The 22,212-nt window shown below is 38.6% G+C and overlaps 1 protein-coding gene across 6 annotated transcripts in view; it reads left to right on the top strand.

Annotated features, from left to right (window-relative positions):
- Nucleotides 1–21,690, top strand: part of LOC124795481 (endoribonuclease Dicer-like) — a 428,130-nt gene extending 406,440 nt beyond the window's left edge. For all 6 annotated transcript variants that reach the window (XM_047259520.1, XM_047259523.1, XM_047259524.1 and 3 more), the window contains 3 exons: nucleotides 12,954–13,174; nucleotides 20,642–20,810; nucleotides 20,902–21,690. In XM_047259520.1, coding sequence (XP_047115476.1) covers nucleotides 12,954–13,174; nucleotides 20,642–20,810; nucleotides 20,902–20,918 — 407 coding nt within the window. In that variant the 3' untranslated portion in view covers nucleotides 20,919–21,690. The remainder of the gene's footprint in view (nucleotides 1–12,953; nucleotides 13,175–20,641; nucleotides 20,811–20,901) is intronic.
- The last annotated feature ends 522 nt before the right edge of the window (nucleotides 21,691–22,212 follow it).

Genomic DNA, 22,212 nt, shown 5'->3' with positions numbered 1-22,212 from the left:
GTTAGGTTGAGGAGCCAGGTAGCAAGCTGGAAGGTGGCATTTAAATACACTAGTTTGACTCTGCAAGGTTTTCACTGCAGGCTATAATTTGTATTAGTGTCTCTGGAAATTCAAGTATAGTGTTTTAGCATTGAGTTGCATTCTTGTTTTGTTGTTGAGGAGAAGTTGCTAGCAGCCAGTTGGAGGTGGTGTATGAACTATTAGTGGTGTATGTTTTCCAATCTATTGGGCGGTTGTGGCATTTTTGTGGAAGAGGTTGGATTGCTACAGAGCTTTTAATTATTGGCTTTGCTTTTATGAGAAGATCAACCCTTTCTCGCAGATCAAAGCAAGATTTGAGACTTTTATTTGGACTGAGTTGATAGAGTGGCAGTGCAGAGAATTAATCTGGGTCCACCAATAAACCTTTCTGATTAAATCTGTGGAGCAGAACATTGCCTATTTTGTCTTGTGTGCTGCACATAGCCAATATCACATGGATTCTGCCCATGGGCACAAGTCCAACTTCTCATAATGATATGGAAGCCCAAAGGTATGGAAAAAAGGATCATTTCAACAGATTAGATGACCACAATTTTTGTCTGCATTTTTAAGTGCCCAGGTTTCTGTCTGATGACAAAGTTTACTGAATGAGTTTTACTTGTATATTGTAAAGAGGGTAAGTGCAAAAAGATTATATTTTTGTCATAAATCATGAGCTACATGTTCTACCCATAACTATCAAAAGATAACAACAGTACAATACATGGAGTGGTTTCACAGTAGTTGAGCACAAGAACCAGTAAAATTCAGCCAGATATTCTCTTTGAAGAAATTTACAATCACTGTGTTTTGGTATAGGAAAGGTACACTGCTGTGGAATGACGCACAATAATCAGTTTAGAGCAAAATGTGAAAGGTATGCCATTTGAGACAAATGACAAGCTTATTTCATCAGAATATTAGAGGAATAATTAATAAAGTTGAAGAGCTTCTTGTCTCTCCAGAAAATTTATAAGCTCTGAAAAGAGAGACATCCTGTGCCTATCTCAGCACCACATAACTAAAAGGTTAGAGAAGGTAAATACATTGTTCAGTGACTTTATTGTGAACACCTGTTAAAAGCCCCAATAAGCACCTTTTGCAATGCAGAGTGCTGTGAAAGATAAAGGAAGAAAGTCAGTGAGGTTCTGGAAGTTATAAACAGGGATGTGGAGCCATGCCAACTCCAGTGCTGTTGACACTGTGCTAGGATTCTTGATTGAGGACCCGTGGTGTGAACTGCTTGATTGAGGTGGTCCCACAGATTCTCAGTTGGGTTTAAATTTTGGGAGTTTAGTGGCTACGGGAGTACAGTAAACTCATCCTGGTGCTTTTTGAACCACGCAAGTTCACAGTGAGCTGTGTGACATGTTACATTGCCCTCCTGGCAGATTCCATCATCCCAAGGAAAAACAAACTGCAAGTAGGGGTGGACATCATCGACAAAGGTAGATGCACACTTGTGTTGATCCATTGTACCTTCCAGAAAGACAAGATCACCCAGGGAATGCCACAAAAACTTTTCCCAGGCCAAAACACTTCCTCCTCTGGCCTGGACCCTTACAACTATTGTTGCAGGGGCTTTGCTTTCTGGCCGATTGTGCATAAAACATGATTCATTTGGAAAGGCCATCTGTTGCATTCAGTGAACATTCAGTTGTGGTGCAATATGTAAATTCCAAATTTCTCCAATGAACAGCAGTCAGCATGGGTGCGTGAATCAGGCACCTGCTATGGATGTCTGTATGCAGCAATGTTGGCTGAATGGTCATTGAGGAAACACTGTTAGTAGTCCCTCAGTTCATCTGGTTGGTCAGTTGCTGAGCAGTTGCAGATCTGTCCTCCTGCTTACATCTCCACAACTATAGTTCACCCCTGTCATCTATGGCGTGAGATGCAACACAGCTGCCTCATAGCCAGTATTGGACAATGTTTTTTCACGCATTGTATACGTTAACCACGGTGGCACGAACAGTTTACAAACTTTAACAATTTGGAAACGCTTCCACCCTCGGCCCAAAGCCAATGATCATGCCCTTTTGGGTGTCATAAAGTGCTTCGTTACGATGACGACTACACCATTTTCCACAACCCCGCCCCCACACACTTTATGTACCCTTCACCGATAGTGGTGCCACCAGCTGCCTGTAAGTGTTTATGGCAAGTTGACGTTGAACATAGACAAGTTGTTATGTATATTAAGACGAAAAAAAAGTTGTAAAGCGTAAACTTTCATGAACGAAAATGCCAGAGTTAATAAAATGTTCCAGGCTATTATGCCATGGTCAAATGGATTTCACATTGAAACCCTATATTTCGTCCCCATCTGCGGAGGACATTTTCAAGGGGGATCATAGCTTCTTTGAATGTCTCATTCAGACCCTAGCTTGCTATTGAGTCTATTTGACCAGGGCATAATAGCCTGGAACATTTTATTAATTGAAAACAGCAGTTCCAAAACATTGTGACAAGAAGATTTTTTGGTAATCAGCACATAGAAGTGTGTGCTTCTGGATTAATACTGAAAAATAGTTCTCCTTTAATTGTAACAGTGTATAGATCCCCACTGGGATATTTTGAACTGTCTGTCAGATAGCATCAAGCAGTTAATAGTCTGTTGTGATTTCAGTGTAAATTTTCTAAAGAACTGTGATATGAAAAATGATCTGGAAACCATATTTGGATCCTATAATTCAGTATCAGTAATAAATTTTCCATCACAAGTGGATAAAGACAGTAGTTCCGTAATAGGTAATTTTCCTTGATGAGGCTCAAAGCAAGGCAGTAACATTATCCCCAGTAATAACTGCTCTCTCTGATCATGATGCACAGTTATTTGGGGTAAATGAGATAGTGCCTTACAGTATAAATACTCCTCAGTGGAAATATCAGAATAATTGATGACTCCCAAACAAACGGTTTTAAGAATAGTTTACAGAGAGATAATCCGGGATGAAATTTGTAATGAACCAAATGCTGACATAAAATTTAATCTATTGCATTATATGAATTTATCATTATTTGAAAATAGCTTTCTGCATAAGCTAATCTGAAAGGACATTTGACAGCCATGTAAAAAGGCCATGGATCACAAGGGGAATTAAAGTATCTTGGGAAAGGGAATTGTATCCACTGGGAACAAGTAAAGATCGTACAATTGTTGCACACTACAAAAACTACTCCAAATTACTAAGAAGAGGTATTAAAAAATCAAGGAATATGCATATTATGTCAGAAATTAATAATTCTGGCAACAGACTTTAAGGCTATATGGGATGTCGTGAAATGACAGACATGGCACCTGCCCAAGGAACAGGATAACATCACTATTGACTTAAACGGAAATAAGTACTGTAAATGGGTAGTCACCAGTAGCAAATGCATTTAATGACCATTTGTTGAATATAGTAAAAAATATGGGAACAAACAGTTCAAGAGAAAAAGCACAGCAGTATGTTGAGAAACCACTTCTTTTAAAATTCAGTCATATGAATGAATCACCAGCTTCTCCTCCTGAAATTAAGAACTATATATTCCCTCATAAATAAAAGCTAATGTGGATTTGATAGTGTTTCCAACCGAGTACTAAGGATTTGTTCCCATATAAGCAGCCCTGTCTTGTCTGAAATAGGTAATGCACAACTTACTCAAGGCATTTCTTCCAGAAAGATGGAAGCATGCTATTGTTAAACCAATCTAAAAGAATGGTGATAGGAGAGATGTCAGTAAATATCAACCTGTTTCACTACTGACATCATTTTCCAAAATTTTTAATGTGATGTATTCTAGATCAGTATCTCACCTAAATAACAGTAATATCTTCAGCAAATCACAGTTTGGGTTCCAGAAGAGTAGTTCTACAAATTTTGCAAACATTAAATAATAAAATAGCACTGATTTATAATTTCTGTGACCTATCTAAGCCATTTGACTGTGTGAACCATAATATCCTCTTAGACAAACTGAAATTTTATGGAACTGATTGTATAGCCAACCAGTGAATATTGCCGTACCTAACCAGAAGAATTCACAAAGTTGTGCTTAGTAATTCAGACAATGTAATCGGGGAGATTCCTCTCTTAGGTTGTCGTTGTTCCTCACGTATCCATCTAACATACAACAAACAAAATTAGTTCTTTTTGTTAATGACATTAGTATTGTATGCAAACCAAGCATACATACAGAAACAGAAGAAATGGTAAACAATGTTCTGAACAGTGTCATTGACTGGTTTCCTGCAAAAGGTCTCACTCTCGGTGTTAAAACACACAACATGATAGTAATTTCTTATATGAATTAGCGTTTAATTGATAATTTCACGTAGCAGTTACTTTCAGGCTTGCCCTTTGTTTTACATTTTTCTTTTTGAATTGTGCTTATTGTATTTTGTCTCTTACACGTAGATATTATTTTATTGTGGGAGTATTAGTAAACTACGTGGCTCCTAGCAGTGCCGTTTTCTGCTAACTTGTGTCATGGTTACTAATTTTTTTCCTATAATTTAAAAGAGGTAATTTTTTAAATGTTATTGAGAATACCAACTAGTATTCAGTACAAATGTAATATTAAATGTAATAATGTATAGTTACAGTTCTTTATTCCTGTTGTTTCAGTTAATGTTTGAGTGTGCTTTGATTAACATACTACAGTATGTGTATGCACATAGATCACTACTACCACAGTGAGGAGGTGCTGAGCATTTGGACAGGCATACATTAAAAAACAAAAAGTTGAAAGCTGGTTAGCTTTTAATACAGTGCTACAAACAGACCCACCCACTCCCACCTCAGAGAGAGAGAGAGAGAGAGAGAGAGAGAGAGAGAGAGAGAGAGAGAGAGAGAGAGAAATTTTCTGTCATTTCTTCTTGCCATTTTTTCATATTTTAAAAATGGTCACTTTTTGTTTCATATATCCATAATTGTGAGCCAGTCACTTGGCTCTGGAATGAGTCAGTACGTAAACTATACAGTGGAACTTTAATTTTACGTTCTCCAATTTTATGTTTTTCGCACTTCTACATCATAAATTCATAGCCCCTGTGAAAACCCATAAGATCAATGCTAAAAATTCCCTGTTTTTGCGTTTCTTTCTAGTAAAGTTTATTTGATTTTACATTCTTACTCTACATCTTGCTTGACTTCGTCCCATTTTCTTCCTATCGACATTTGATGTGACTGAACGAGTTATAAGGGGCACAAAATCAGATGGTTCACACTGTGGGTGGTTGTGGAGTTAAGGGAAGAGAGGAAATGCTGACATAATCCACGATCGGTGTTGCCAACACAGCTTGCAATGTTTAGCTTCACCATACAATGATGATGGGTCAAGTACATTTTGCACTACTTTTTGCAGGAACTGGCATAATCGTGACGTGATGGCGACCAGGAATGTGGCTATCGGTTTGTCAATCACTATAGTGTCAAGTTGATATTTGGGGGTGTGTTAGTGACAGGAGAATCTCAGTTGTAGCAAGAATTCTATGGGAAATATGTTTTTGCTTGTGCAACATGCAAAATATTTGTGACAAGGAAAAATATGAATGTTGCTCATCTTTTCACTCGCAGCAATTTAAGCTATCCTCTTAGAATTCATGCCTAATCACACACTCAGAAATCACCACATATTTTAAAATAGGTAGTGAAGTATTTGTGACAAGGAACAGTATGAATTTTATTGCTGCTTATTTCATTTGCATGAATGTAAGCTGTCACCTTAGGTTTCTGTGTAACCACACACTCAGAAGTCACCTCACATTCAGAAATAAACAGGCAAATAGTTATTTCATCCTTTGGTCTCTGACCAGAAAGAAAAACTTAACTACATCAAGTATTGCCGAAGGTATGGTATTACAATCGTAACAAACATGATAACAATGCTTAGTTGAAAAACACATATTGGCAGGCAGCAAGTTGCAAAACTACAACCTCTAACTCAGCTAACCATGGCATTATCCATTATGTTACAGCTTACTCACCTGAGGTGTAGTGCATTAGTTGTCATAAGAGCTCTTGAAGCCTTATATCTTTGATGCTTTGTTAATTGAAATTTAGTGATGAGTGTAACGTACTAGTGGTATGGTACTTTCAATGCAGCATTGCTTTGAAACAGCTTACTGCACTCAAATGTCACACAGTATGAAGGAAATGAATAATCAAAGGGCACACAGTTCACACAGGGGTAGTTCACAAGTGCTTGCAGAAGTGGATAGGGGAAAACCCACTAGTGACATCACCACTGCAAAATGTAGTGTGAAGTGGCATCCATACTGCCACTGGAAATATGTTTCTGTTGTGAAACAGTGTAGAAAATAATCTTTCCATCAGTTTCTGACTTTATTTCTTGTCTCTCTCTTTCTGTCCACACTGCCAACAAACATTTCTCAGTGTAATCACGTCATCTGCGAAGTTCTTTGTTGTATTGTTTTCATATTGTTGCCACGTCATGTATAGAGATGAGCAAACTGTAATATGTGCTCCTGCATTATTAATACTGAAGGTTCACTCAAATAAAATGAAAGACATTGTCCTTGCCATACATTCTTTTTTTTTTTTATTTATTTATCATGACTTGTGGTATGAGGGCCATAACCATCTCTCAGTGTTGTATAGTTTTATAAAGTAAGGTTGCATTTATCAAAGAATTTCGTAATTGGTTTTAAAACTGTGATATTATTGTGATGGAGAGTTTGTATAGTACTTTGTGATGGTTGATAAAATCGGATAAGTTGTTGTACGAAATTGATTTGTTGGTGTGCATGCAGTTGCCACCTTTGGTGAGTGAAAACATACTATACAACAACTGATGGGAAAACTTGCTACATAAGGGAACTGAATGTGGATGACAGCGGTAGTTTGCATAATTCCACTTGGATATCATAAAAAAAAGCTAGAGAAAGGCAGCTACAACCAGACCTGCTGTTAGTCATAGTTTTTTGTCAATGGGAGATTCATTTCAGAGCCTTAGGTATTTATTTCACATTTCGAAGCAAGCTACAACAAATGACCTTTTTTTGTTGTTGTTGTTGTTGTCTTCAGTCCTGAGACTGGTTTGATGCATCTCTCCATGCTACTCTATCCTGTGCAAGCTTCATCATCTCCCAGTACTTACTGCAACTTACATCCTTCTGAATCTGCTTAGTGTATTCATCTATTGGTCTCCCTCTACGATTTTTACCCTCCAAGCTGCCCTCCAATGCTAAATTTGTGATCCCTTGATGCCTCAGAACATGTCCTACCAACCGGTCTCTTCTTCTTGTCAAGTTGTGCCACAAGCTCCTCTTCTCCCCAATTCTATTCAATACCTCCTCATTAGTTATGTGATCTACCCATCTAATCTTCAGCATTCTTCTGTAGCACCACATTTCGAAAGCTTCTATTCTCTTCTTGTCTAAACTATTTATCGTCCATGTTTCACTTCCATACATGGCTACACTCCATACAAATACTTTCAGAAATGACTTCATGACACTTAAATCTATACTCGATGTTAACAAATTTCTCTTCTTCAGAAACGCTTTCCTTGCCATTGCCAGTCTACATTTTATAACCTCTCTACTTCGACCATCATTAGGTTATTTTGCTCCCCAAATAGCAAAACTCCTTTACTACTTTAAGTGTCTCATTTCCTAATCTAATTCCCTCAGCATCACCCAACTTAATTCAACTACATTCCATTATCCTCATTTTGCTTTTGTTGATGTTCATCTTATATCCTCCTTTCAGGACACTGTCCATTCCATTCAACTGCTCTTCCAAGTCCTTTGCTGTCTCTGACAGAATTATAATGTCATCGGCGAACCTTAGCGTTTTTATTTCTTCTCCATGGACTTTAATACCTACTTCGAATTTTTCTTTTGTTTCCTTTATTGCTTGCTCAATATACAGATTGAATAACATCGGGGACAGGCTACAACCCTGCCTCACTCCCTTCCCAACCACTGCTTCCCTTTCATGCCCCTCGACTCTTATAACTGCCATCTGGTTTCCGTACAAATTGTAAATAGCCTTTCGCTCCCTGTATTTTACCCCTGACACCTTTAGAATTTGAAAGAGAGTATTCCAGTCAACATTGTCGAAAGCTTTCTCTAAATCTACAAATGCAAGGGATGTAGGTTTGCCTTTCCTTAATCTATTTTCTAAGATACGTCGTAGAGTCAGTATTGCCCCATGTGTTCCAACATTTCTGCGGAATCCAAACTGATCTTCACCGAGGTCGGCTTCTACCAGTTTTTCCATTCGTCTGTAAAGAATTCGCGTTAGTATTTTGCAGCTGTGACTTATTAAACTGATAGTTCGGTAATTTTCACATCTGTCAACACCTGCTTTCTTTGGGATTGGAATTATTATATTCTTCTTGAAGTCTGAGGGTATTTCACCTGTCTCATACATCTTGCTCACCAGATGGTAGAGTTTTGTCAAGACTAGCTCTCCCAAGGCCGTCAGTAGTTTCAATGGAATGTTGTCTACTCCCGGGGCCTTGTTTCGACTTAGGTCTTTCAGTGCTCTGTCAAACTCTTCACGCAGTATCATATCTCCCATTTCATCTTCATCTACATCCTCTTCCATTTCCATAATATTGTCCTCAAGTACATCACCCTTGTATAGGCCCTCTATATAACTCCTTCCACCTTTCTGCTTTCCCTTCTTTGCTTAGAACTGGGTTTCCATCTGAGCTCTTGATATTCATACAAATGGTTCTCTTTTCTCCAAAGGTCTCTTTAATTTTCCTGTAGGCAGTATCTATCTTACCCCTAGTGAGATAAGCCTCTACATCTTTACATTTGTCCTCTAGCCATCCCTGCTTAGCCATTTTGCACTTCCTGTCGATCTCATTTTTGAGACGTTTGTATTCCTTTTTGCCTGCTTCATTTACTGCATTTTTATATTTTCTCCTTTCATCAATTAAATTCAATATTTCTTGTGTTACCCAAGGATTTCTACTAGCGCTCGTCTTTTTACCTACTTGATCCTCTGCTGCCTTCACTACTTCATCCCTCAGAGCTACCTATTCTTCTTCTACTGTATTTATTTCACCCATTCCTGTCAGTTGTTCTCTTATGCTCTCCCTGAAACTCTGTACAACCTCTGGTTTAGTCAGTTCATCCAGGTCCCATCTCCTTAAATTCCCACCTTTTTGCAGTTTCTTCAGTTTTAATCTACAGTTCGTAACCAATAGATTGTGGTCAGAGTCCACATCTGCCCCTGGAAATGTCTTACAATTTAAAACCTGGTTCCTAAATCTCTGTCTTACCATTATATAATCTATCTGATACCTTCTAGTATCTCCAGGATTCTTCCATGTATACAACCTTCTTTTATGGTTCTTAAACCAAGTGTTAGCTATGATTAAGTTATGCTCTGTGCAAAATTCTACCAGACGGCTTCCTCTTTCATTTCTCTCCCCCAATCCATATTCACCCACTATGTTTCCTTCTCTCCCTTTTCCTACTCTTGAATTCCAGTCACCCATGACTATTAAATTTTCGTCTCCCTTCACTACCTGAATAATTTCGTGTATCTCATCATACATTTCATCAATTTCTTCATTATCTGCAGAGCTAGTTGGGGTATATACTTGTACTACTGTAGTAGGCATGGGCTTCATGTCAATCTTGGCCACAATAATGCGTTCACTATGCTGTTTGTAGTAGCTTACCCGCACTCCTATGTTTTTTATTCATTATTAAACCTACTCCTGCATTACCTCTATTTGATTTTGTATTTGTAACCCTGTATTCACCTGACCAAAAGTCTTGTTCCTCCTGCTACCGAACTTCACTAATTCCCACTATATCTAACTTTAACCTATCCATTTCCCTTTTTAAATTTTCTAACCTACTTTCCCGATTAAGGGATCTGACATTCCATGGTCCGATCTGTGGAATGCCAGTTTTCTTTCTCCTGATAACGACGTCCTCTTAAGTAGTACCCGCCTGGAGATCCGAATGTGGGACTATTTTACCTCCGGAATATTTTACCCAAGAGGACGCCATCATCATTTAACCATACAGTAAAGCTGCATGCCCTCGGGAAAAATTACGGCTGTAGTTTCCCCTTGCTTTCAGCCGTTCACAGTACCAGCACAGCAAGGCCGTTTTGGTTAGTGTTGCAAGGCCAGATCAGTCAATCATCCAGACTGTTGCCCCTGCAACTACTGTAAAGGCTGCTGCCCCTCTTCAGGAACCACAGGTTTGTCTGGCCTCTCAACAGATACCCGTCCATTGTATCTGTCCATCTGTATCGCTGAGACACGCAAGCCTCCCCACCAGTGGCAAGGTCCTTTCTTTTTTACACAGTCTTTCTCTACCACCTGTAGCAGCAGTTTGCTGCAATGTGTCTTGTTTTATTGCTTTTCTTGTACTGCTTGCTTCATATGTTTCACAAGCAGGCATCAACCTGGTGCAACGATAACATCTTGACAGTCTGCTGCCTTGTCCACAGCAATATTTTTGAAAAACTTGCAGGAAAAGAAAACAAAACACATAACAACTGTATACAACAGATGACACAATGCGACATATAACCATACACTTGCGCCATGCAGAGGTGACATGCGGTAGCTGGCCTGAAACATTGTTTCCTTTTTTCTGTATGGACACTGCTACAGCTAGATGTTTCCGTGTTGTTTCTGTTTCAAAATATGTTTCCAAATGGCATCTACTTCAAATAGACGAAAACATGTTTCAAGCTTAGTGTGTACATGGCTTAAAATCTACTCAACCCAAGTAAACTGCCATTGGCTAAAGGAAAACACACACACACACACGTGAGAGTCTGACGCCTTTCACCATATTTCAGTTTTTAGTTTAATTCACTATGTTCATCAACTTTTTCTTTTTTCTGGGTGAACACAAAGGAAAGATTTCTCAAAAATGTTTATTTTGAAGTATAATTTTTGGTTGTAGCACCTTGGAAAAAAAGCTTGATTACCTTGTACACATATACCAATTTCAATTTTTGATGAGTTTTTACTTGCTATTACACGTGTGATTTTTTTTAAGAGCTAATGAAATTTATTACCATAAATTATTCTATAACCATTGTATTGTACATTTAATTTCCTTCATTTATACAGTTTTCACATGGTATTGGTGAGGATTATGATGTTTAATCATGTATGCCAATTAAATAGGTTTTTGCTCCTACTTTAAGGTTTTAATGTGTTTCTCGATTCTGCGTTTTGCTCAGTTTTGCGATTTTGAAGTCTGGATACCACAGAAAGTTAAGATAGAGGTTTCACAGAAATATCAGTAATAATTATAAAACACACACATACACTATCAGTACAAAAAATATGGATACATATACAGAATGTAAATAGTAATGATACAGTAGTGCGGTAGTAGTATAAAGAATTTATTATCCTCAGTGGTGGATCCAATCAATAGTCTGTTGAGGCACTACAATTAGTGTCTGTCAATGCAACCAGAGATGTTGCTGCCGAGCCGCTGAGGCCGATAACAGCTTGGATAAAGGATGAACAGCCATGAGCCAGTCTTGGACAGTATGTCGTATGAAATATTTTATATCTCACCTAGCTCCTGTTGGGAATCCTGACACTACTGTGGACTGTTGACTTTCTGGCTTACATTCTTGGTGTTTATTCAGTGCTCTTTCCATGACTACCTTGGCTTTGTATATGGATTACATGTTCACATCAGGCAAGAACGCTTTAAAGAGAACATTACAAAAAGTGGTGAATTCGCCACAATTTTTCCATCACCAGGTATAAAAAGATAAGCAGACAACGAAGATTAGTGGCTTAGTTCATGCATTATTAGCTTAGATAGTTTGTAAAGTAAAGAAATGAAGTGTTTCCGTGCATGACATTTTAATACTAAATTAACAAACTTTTCTCATAAATTCTATTAGCCCATGAGGGATACCTTTTGTTTTATATCTGCAAAAGACTTCTTCTGCTGAGTAGGATGAGTTATCAAGCAGATATTTCTGAAACATATTACCTCTCAAGCATTTAATCTTACTAAGCAGAGCATTGAAGATTTTTAGCACCAGTATATTTTACACCAGTTTGTACCAATACCAAATGCTTCAGTTCAGTATGATGATCCTCTTTTCTTCATGATGTGGGCTGTGTGTTTGAAATTGAGCTGTGTTACTAATGATAAAACATACCAGAGAATGTATGTATTGAGATGGTAATGTAATTATCCCAAATTGTTAGATCTGTTTACAGCATGGGGTTTACAGGTCCTGTGAAGATTTTTGTAAGCTGGCATTTGCCCCAAAATATTATGCTATAACACATTATGGAGTGAAAATAAGGTAGTCAGAGTTTGCAGACTTAGACATACTGTCGCCAAGATGGGAGATAATCGTAAAACAAATATTGCTAATGACAACAGTTTAATGTCTGGAGAACATGATGTTTCCACTTCAGCTCACTATCTGTATGTCTGCCAAGGAATTTGAAGAGTACACATTTATCATAATCTGGACATTATGTACTACTAGTATTTCTGGGTTGTTCTGCTAATGTGGAAATGGAAACAACTAGTATTCCTTAAATTTATCAATAGTAACTTAATTCTGAACCACCACCAGAACGTCCTTGAAGTTGAGATCAGAGTGAGATATTATCCACAACGATACTTATGTCATCTTCAAATATTGTTTAAAGGTTTTTGTTGATTGACAGAGACAGATCATTCACACATGTCAGAAACAGAAAGGGGCCAAGCACCAAACCTAGCGGAGTCCATGCTGTATTGTGCCCCCACTCAGATTCTCAGAATTTTGCTATACAGCATTTGAGACAACCACTCAGTGCCTCCTCTGTACGGTCAGCAGTGATCTATCCACATAGTATTTGAATGTAATAATTTTTTTTGTGTGTTTTGTATTGTTCACATGTAGTTTTAAGCACATTGTATACCTGGACCATGAAAAGTTATTCTTGCCAATTTCCTTCAGATTTCTTGGTGACGAGTTATATATATGACAAGTGTCAGAAGCTGTCCCCAGGAAAGATTACAGTCCTTAGAGCAGCACTTGTCAACAACTGCACATTTGCAGCATTTTCTGTAAGGATTGGTTTGCAAAAATATTGCAAATATAGATCTTCGGAGTTGTTTTACAACATTGATGCATTTGTAAAATACCAACAGGAAAATAATCATGAGATAACAGATGAGGTAATTTTTGTTATTGTATTTTTTCATTGTTAGTTGACATAAGGTTCAGTTGGTAGTATATAAATATGAAAATCACAATTTATGGGTAATTTTTTATCAAATTTCATAGTGCAAAGATATTTTAACTGTGACTTTCAATGAGAAAATAAGTTGCATTCACTACTACTTATTTCACTAAAGGAAGTTACTTATGTTTGTTTCTTTCGGTATAAACTCATAGATGCTCTTAATTTTTAACAAAAATTTCTGACAAAATTTTTCAATGCCTTGAAGTAAAAAAATATTTCTTAGTTTGTTTCACAATAGTGAACTCTTGTGTTCCAACAGTCTCAACTTCTGATTTAATTCAATATAAAAGTTGTAAATGCTGAACATAAAACAGAGTTACCAAATCTCTGATTAGAAGTGGTGACAGTTAAGAGATTAGAAGTAATTAATGGACTCAGAAGAATATTAATAATAAACTGTCTGTAATTGATGGATTAGTAATAACAAAACAGAAAAAGCAATAAACTAAAACTGATTTAGCAAGGAGAAAGTGCAGCAATGAGAATGCAAAGTATATGAAGAAAAGGGAAGGAATGAAGATAGCAGAAGAAAAATCGAGAAGCAAAGTAAAGAGAAAACAATGCCCACCCACATTGCCAAGGTTATTGAGACCGCACTGCAGAAGTTTCATTGGGAAGCCCTTACACATCCTCCATACAGTCTCAATGTCTCCCAAGTCATTTCCATATTCTTGGAGCCCTGAAGAAAGACATTCATGGTCATCGATGTGCTTTGGATGAACAGGTGCAGGACTGGTTACAATCACAGTTCCATAGGTCACCACAAACGTTTTTCCATGAAGGTATTGACCATCTTGTCTCTCAGTGGTGCTGTGTGGCTATAAATGTGGCTTTCACATCCATAGTTCCTGTGCACATATGCACTTCAAACATCATGGTACTTGGGTCAGTAGTCAATCTTTTACATCATTCCTTTAAAACATAGTAAATAGTGGGGTATATCAGATTAAATACAGTATGTTTACATATCATAATATTGTATAGGTTATGACAGAAAGGGAGGGAGAAGGGGGATATGCAAATTGGAGTTGCAGAGTAGAGTAGAGGGCTTGCGTGAAGGAAAAGCAGTAGCCCCATACTTGGGGAATGAATGTACGAGAGCAGGTGCAAGAATCCTGCATCTCCTACCATGGCAAGGTCATAGTGGAGGTGCTTTGCCTATGCCTTTCTTTGAGGAATTCTCAAATGTGGATCTGTATTGTGTGGATGAGTGAGTGCTTGTACATTGTAATGTTGGTGTAGTGTTGGGTTTGTGATGTTATAGATGAAGGAGTGAGAGAGAGTAAAACCCTGTTGCAGCACATTGCCTATTCCCCTCGAGTAACACCAGGGGGTCACCAGGCCCGCAGTTCATAAGACTGCAGAGAGGTTTGGAACTGAATACAGGACATTGACACGAAGACTGGTGACCATGAACTTTACATCATCATCTCTTCTCTCCTTGCTGGCCAAATACTGGAAGTGAAAATTTTCTCTCACCAGTATTCAGACCAGCTTACCTCAGAATCAACCATCACCGCAAAGTCGTGCTTTACTGACAGGTATTGGCAATTGTAGTCAAAGATAAATAGTTCGGGGGGGGGGGGGGGGGTAATTATTAACAATACCAGTAAATAATGATCAAAAGTGTACCTAGTAATTGACAAGACAAACCATCAGTATATCTATTTTGTAAATAGTTCTAGGAGTTGCTTTTCTCCAAGCTCTGTCAGATCATTGAGTATCTTATACACTGTACTTTCATGTTGCAGTCAATTTCCTTTCTTCTGAGATGATGTCTGCTTGTGTCTGTATGTGTGGATGGATATGTGCGTGTGTGCGAGTGTATACCTGTCCTTTTTTCCCCCTAAGGTAAGTCTTTCCGCTCCCGGGATTGGAATGACTCCTTACCCTCTCCCTTAAAACCCACTTCCTTTCGTCTTCCCCTCTCCTTCCCTCTTTCCTGATGAGGCAACAGTTTGTTGCGAAAGCTTGAATTTTGTGTGTATGTTTGTTTGTTTGTGTGTCTATCGACCTGCCAGCGCTTTTGTTCGGTAAGTCACCTCATCTTTGTCTTTATATATAATTTTTCCCACGTGGAATGTTTCCTTCCACTATATTGATACCACTGTTTACTATGTGTTAAATAAATGACATATGGATTAACTTCTAGGCCTCGTCCTTTTACTGTTATACATTGTCACTTTCTTTTTTTTTAAACGGAAATGAAAACTAGAGGTACAGTTACTGAGGGCAGATGTGGTTTCACTGCTTTAAACCTTATACCATCTGGAATATGTAGACTTTTAAAGGATTGGAGTGCCACCACAGTGTTGAAAGCTGTGTTTGTTTACATGTAGGGGTTGTACATTCCTGCCCATTGTGTGAGCCCCTGACATAGATGCATTCCTGGCCAATATGTAAAATTGGAGAATGATGATTAACAAATTGTGCACATTTTTAACAATCACTTTAGCAGCAAAAATAGGATTAAGAGGGTCAGAAGGAGAACACCAAACCATGTTCAGAAAGGATAGGTTAAATATAAAAGTTCCTGCCAGATTAAAACTGTGTACCAGACTGAGATTTGAACTCAGGACCTTTGCCTTTCGCGGGCAAGTGCTCTACCATCTGAGCTACTCAAGCGCAACTCACGACCTGTCCCCACAGCTTCCTACCTTCCTATAGTTGTAGGTGAAGTGTTTATTGCTGTTAAAAGTAGTCTGCCTTGTAGTGAAATTGAAGTAGATAGTTCCTGTGAGTTAGTTGTTGAACAGCTCAAAGATAACTTTAGTTTCATTTCAAATAGGTACCCCACTCAAACAATTATTATTCATGGTGGCTTCAATCAATTCTCAATATCTTGTCAAAAATACATATTTAAAGTTGGTGGTAGGCACAAAATGTCATTGGAAATTGCATTGAATACTTTCTTAGAAAATTAATTTGAACAATTAGTTCAGGAACCCACTTTGAGGAGCAAATGGTTGCAAAAACATAACTTGATGCCTTAGTAATAGATAATCATGGCCAAATAAGGACCATAATGATAGTGCAGGGATTCTATGACCTCCCTCCTTCGTGACATAACCTATACAATATTATGATATGCAAACATTTTGGTTTTAACCTGATGTACCCCACTATTTACTATGTTTTAAATGAATGATGTAAAGACTGGCTAGTGGCCCCTTCTCACCGTATCTGGTAAGTCTCCCCTGACCCAGGGTTCTGGGTGACTTTTCTGAACTCTGCCCCTTATCCTGAACCTCACCAGTCCTCCTCCCTCACCCCTCTTCATTCCTCTTCAACTCTTCTGCCAGAAGAAGGAGCCACTGGCTCCAAAAGCTTGCAAATTTTGATACCTTTTATATGTGTGTCGTCCTGCCACCATTTGGTGAGTGAATTTTTTATCAATCCAATTACATTACATTTATGTAATATGTTATTTGCAATGAAAAAAGATTAATACAAGCAGTTTCACACCTGACATCAAGGTATTTAGGAAGACATATTTTAAACAAATTATTTTGTAATATAGAGTTTTGTAAGTGAAATATCACATAATGAGCATCTTTAGTACCAGTTTGAATATTGTAATATTAATTGTTAAAGTGCATTTTGATTACTTCTATTTACAAATGCTTCAATGCTGAAATTACATTATTTATTATATACAAGTGTTTCATCAACCATTTTGAAGATTATCATCTCCTGAACTGTTTAAAGACTCAATAACCAGTCACAGTATTGCATAGCATTTTCCTAGAACTTTCTATTAATTACTTTTGTGTAACTGTACTACCATCATCTTTCTGGATTAGAAATTACTGTTCCAACTTACTTTTTACTTTTTCATGTCCGAAAACCAGTTCACAATCTTTCATCCCAGTATAGGACCACGTCCAAGGCTTCTTTCTTGTCCAGCCATAAATTGTCAGGTTTGCACCTATAAGGGTAGTTTGAGCAGATGAGCCATATCCTGCACAGCACCACAGTGCACCTATCATCCATGGTTCCAAGACCCCACCTAATCATGTTTGTCTTCACTGGGGCCACCCCTGTCCTTATTCGGTTCAATGTCTTCCAGTTTGTGCTGAATCCAGTGGGCACTTCCTGTGCAGGTGGGTAATCAGCTGGTGGTTCTTCTATTATCATGGCTAAGAACCTTTTATGGGATTTCAATCGCCCGGGTTTGCACTCACTCCCAAAAAGGGGATGCTGATCGTCAACAGTTTGTCTGAGCCTCTCTGTGAATTCAAGTGATGCTCTCCGAGAGTTGGGATTCACAAACCCAGCACCTCTATATAGTTTTGGTAGGGAAGTAGGTTTATGCATCCCCTGGTTAATCGACATGTTTCACTGAGACTTATGTCGACCTTCTTTGCATGGGTTGACCTGGACCATACTGGGCAGGCAAATTCGGCTGTAGAGAAACATAAGTCCTGTGCGGTGGTTCTTAATAGTGGTTCTTAATATGGAAGGTTTAGCACACCATGTGCTGTTAGCTAGTTTCCACAGAATATTATTTCTGGCAGTTAATTTTTGTCACGTCTTTTCACAATGGTACCTGTATGTCAGAGATTTATCAGGTGCCACGCCCAGGTTAAGTTGGTTTGTTGGTTTGTTCCAGTGTGGTATTATTCCAAGAGATGTTAAGTTTATGGTTAGCTTGCCAGGATCGAAGTTGGAAGGTGCTGACTTGTGTTTTGGATGGGTTTAGCTTAAGAAAGTGTTTATATATAACACTTTCTTAAGCTAAACCCATCCAAAACACTTATATATAATAGAGGGAAACATTCCATGTGGGAAAAATATATCTAGGAACAAAGATGATGTAACCTACCAAACGAAAGCGTTGGTATGTTGATAGAGACACTAACAAACACACACACACACACACACACACACACACACACACACACACACAAAATTCAAGCTTTTGCAACCCACGGTTGCTTCATCAGGAAAGAGGGAAGGAAAGGGAAAGACGAAAGGATGTGGGTTTTAAGGGAGAGGGTAAGGAGTCATTCCAATCCCGGGAGCAGAAAGACTTACCTTAGGGGGAAAAAGGGACAGGTATACACTCGCGCGCACACACACACATACATATCCAACTGCACATATACAGACACAAGCAGACATATGTAAAAGCAAAGAGTTTGGGCAGAGATGTCAGTCGAGGCGGAAGTACAGAGGCAAAGACAGGTTGAATGACAGGTGAGGTATGAGCGGCGGCAACTTGAAATTAGCGGAGGTTGAGGCCTGGTGGGTAACGGGAAGAGAGGATATATTGAAGGACAAGTTCCCGTCTCCGGAGTTCTGATAGGTTGGTGTTGGTGGGAAGTATCCAGATAACCCGGACGGTGTAGCACTGTGCCAAGATGTGCTGGCCGTGCACCAAGGCATGTTTAGCTACAGGGTGATCCTCATTAACAACAAACACTGTCTGCCTGTGTCCATTCATGCGAATGGACAGGTTGTTGCTGGTCATTCCCACATAAAAAGCTTGCCACTGGTGATGTCAGCATTAAATAAGGAGGGAGATGTTTGGAAGGACTCTGCCTCTAATGCCAGTGGATGATGCAGAAAAGGATAATGAACAGCAGTGGCAACTTTAGAGGCTGATGAATGTACTATGCAACATGTCACCTGAAGTAGCAGCAGCTGTTGTAGTACCACCACCACCACCATACACACCGGAGGAAATTCGAGATGCAGTTCTGTCATTCAAGAGAGGCAAAGCTACCAGCGCAGGTAGGATCAATGGAGAGATATTGCAAGAAGTGCAGAATCAGCTAGTATGGCATGTGATAGCACTTTTCAGTGAGTGTTTGGTGCAAGGAGGAATGCCTGATAGATGGAAGACCAAAAAAGGTGAGGACTGAGGCCCTACTTTGGCAATATCATACCAACTGATGTGCTTTATGAATACTCTGGGAAAACTTCAAGAAAGGCTTCTTTGTGTGTGGCTACTTACCCATTGAGGACTGACTGTACTAAGTTGAAATCAGTATGGCTGTTGAAATGGAAGATCTATTGAAGATGCAAGTAATTGGATGGTAGAACCTTCACAAATGTGACAGCTGACTAAGTAATACTAGAGGTCCTGGGAGCTTTCAATCATTTTTGGTTGCTCTACCTTTTCATGTGCCTCAGGGGACTAGATTTCCAAGGCATCATTACTTGAACCTGCTATATTACTGTAAAAGTTGGAGTGTACATTGGACCACCTAGGCAGTAGTACAAAGAAACATTGCGAAGGGGTGGCCACATGGAGCCATCCATAGGCCTGCTTATGCAATTGAAGAAGTTAATGCAGTTGTGGCATACATGGATGACATGCTAATAATTGTTTCAGGGGATTCCAAAAGACACATGGAAGAGAAATGTAATGGACCTTTACCCTGGTGTGGAACTGGAATTGTGCAACAAGCTGCAAGTGCCAGTAAATAAAACAATGTACATACTCATGAAGTGTAGATTGTCTAGGACTTGGAACCCACCATCAGAGTATACAAAGCTTCAGTCAAGACAACATTGAGTCAGTATCTCAGTCGCGATATTGTGGGCTGACTTTAAAGACCACATAAAAGCAGTATCTGAACGAGCAACAAAAATTATGCACGGGATTGCTGGTATCGTCACAAATCAGTACAGAATGCCACTGGTGCACAGGATTGCTGGTATTGTCACAAATCAATCGTGTAGATCTTCTAAAGGTTAATTTCAGGGACTGTGTTCCAGAAGCCTGAGGAGGTAGAGACTATGACCACTGGGGACCGAGCGAGGTGGTGCAGTGGTTAGCACACTGGACTTGTTATTCGGGAGGACGACAGTTCAAATCTGTGTCTGGCAATGCTGATTTAGGATCAGGCTTTTATGGAAGACATAATTGAGGACATACTTGGTTTAGTTCCCATTTAAGAAACAGAATGCAGAAAGTTAACTAGGCTTTTCGAGTAACTTAGAGGTCACTACGTTATCTGAGTAGGGACAAATTACAATGGGTGACCACAGGGTTTGATCAATGGCCCAGTGCTGTTCTTTATGGAATGATCAACTGTTTTATTTTAATCAAAAGGCAAAACTGATGATACATTTTTAGCAGAGAAACATCAGTAGAGAAAAGGGTAAATGATGTTTTTGTGAAAGTTAGTGATTGATTGGTTTTGCACAAATGGGCAAGCATTAAACTTGTGGTGAGGGTAGGGGGAAGGGGAGGAACAGCTCATCCAGTTTTGTACTGTCAGAAATGTTCCACCTCCTGTTAACCAAGTATACCAACAATAAACAGGGTAGAAAGCTCTAAGTCCTTATGTGTGCATGTTGATGTAAGTCTAAACTGAAAATACCATATAGAATATCTGTCAACTATGATCTCAGTTTATTCATTTTCTAGTCCTTATTAAAATTGCAGGTAATGTGCTCTGGGGATGATTCTTGTGATGACCACACTACAGTGATTCCGGCACCAAAAGTGTTGGGTGATTTATTTGAATCTGTTGCAGCAGCAATCTACCTTGACAGTGGCAAATGTTTGAAAACGGTATGGTCTGCATACTACAGAATTATGGAGAAAGAACTGGGTAAGTAGCATATGAATAAGTACTGACAATTTTCAAACCCTGTGATTTCACATGTTGTATATTGAATGTTATGATTTCTTTTCTTTTGCAGTAAAGTACTGTATGTGATGTGTAACATACCACACTTGTCTGCAATAATGAATGAAAATAACTGAGTTGCCATTATCTTCGAAGCAAAAGTGGAAAATATGAATGGAAGCAGCACACATGTATTTCAGAACTGAAAGGAATGTCCACTTATGAAATCCTGTTACTTTAACTATTCGTCAGTGAAAGAAATCCACAGATTTTGCTAACCAGGATAGTCTGTCAAATTATAATTTTGTGGCTGTGATATTTGTATATATTTTTTTTACAAAGGTCATTTGGAAAGTAAGCAAAGATGAAGGTGTTTTTTTTTTTTGGGGGGGGGGGGCATAGTGCATCCTCTTACAGCTAACATTAACAGTATTTTATGTAAAAGTGTTTTATTAGTAATTTTTATGAAAATTGCACCAAAAGTCGAAGTGGTGTGAAAAACGTCTGCTCGTTTTAATCACTATATCTTTTCCGCATGTCTTTCAGTCATTTTGAACTTTCTTATATGTAGTGGCAGTTTCAGTTCTGTCAGTGCCTGTCACTGTTAGTAGACAGTTCACCAACTGCAAATGATTTTTATTCTTGGCTTAGCCAGCAGTTTTTCTGTAGCTTGTTACCAAAATGGTGGCAGCCCGGCAGTGTCATTATAGTACTTAAATAGAGCTAACTTTCTGGATGACTTGTCATATGTTTGTATTTTATAGAATCTGTTGTTTTCTGCTGCTTTGTTTTGTAATGTAATGAAGAGTATATTTTATATTTAATGTTTTAAAACATAATAAAAAGCACAATATAACAAAAATGAGTTGTCAATTTAAGGGATTTGTTGTTACTACTTCCTTTCTGCTAACAATCGGAATAAAATCTTTGCTACTGGAGGGGCTGTGCCAGCTTCTAAATTGGCTGCATAATTAGTTTAAAAATACAATTATTCTAGGCCTATGTTTGACAAATACAATTATTCTATGCAGATGTCCAACAACAAAATACTTTTTCAGATAAGTAGAATGACGTATTAGTTGTAACTTATTTTTTAATCACATTCTGCTAATCTTTCAGTTAGTTCATTGAGGCAGTATTAAATTTCAAAAATATTCAAATGTGTAAGAAATCTTATGGGAGTTAACTGCTAAGGTCATTAGTTGCTAACCTTACACACTACTTAACCTAAATTATCCTAAGGACAAATACATACACACACACACACACACACACACACACACACACACACACGCGCACGCCCGAGGGAGGACTCAAACCTCCGCCAGGACCAGCCGCACAGTCCATGACTGCAGCGCCTTCGACCGCTCGGCTAATCCCACGT

This window comes from Schistocerca piceifrons, chromosome 4 (genome assembly GCF_021461385.2).
Source record: "Schistocerca piceifrons isolate TAMUIC-IGC-003096 chromosome 4, iqSchPice1.1, whole genome shotgun sequence".
Taxonomy (NCBI): Eukaryota; Metazoa; Arthropoda; class Insecta; order Orthoptera; family Acrididae; genus Schistocerca; species Schistocerca piceifrons.
The sequence above is the reverse complement of the archived record's forward strand: the minus strand, read 5'-3'. Positions and strand labels throughout refer to the sequence as shown.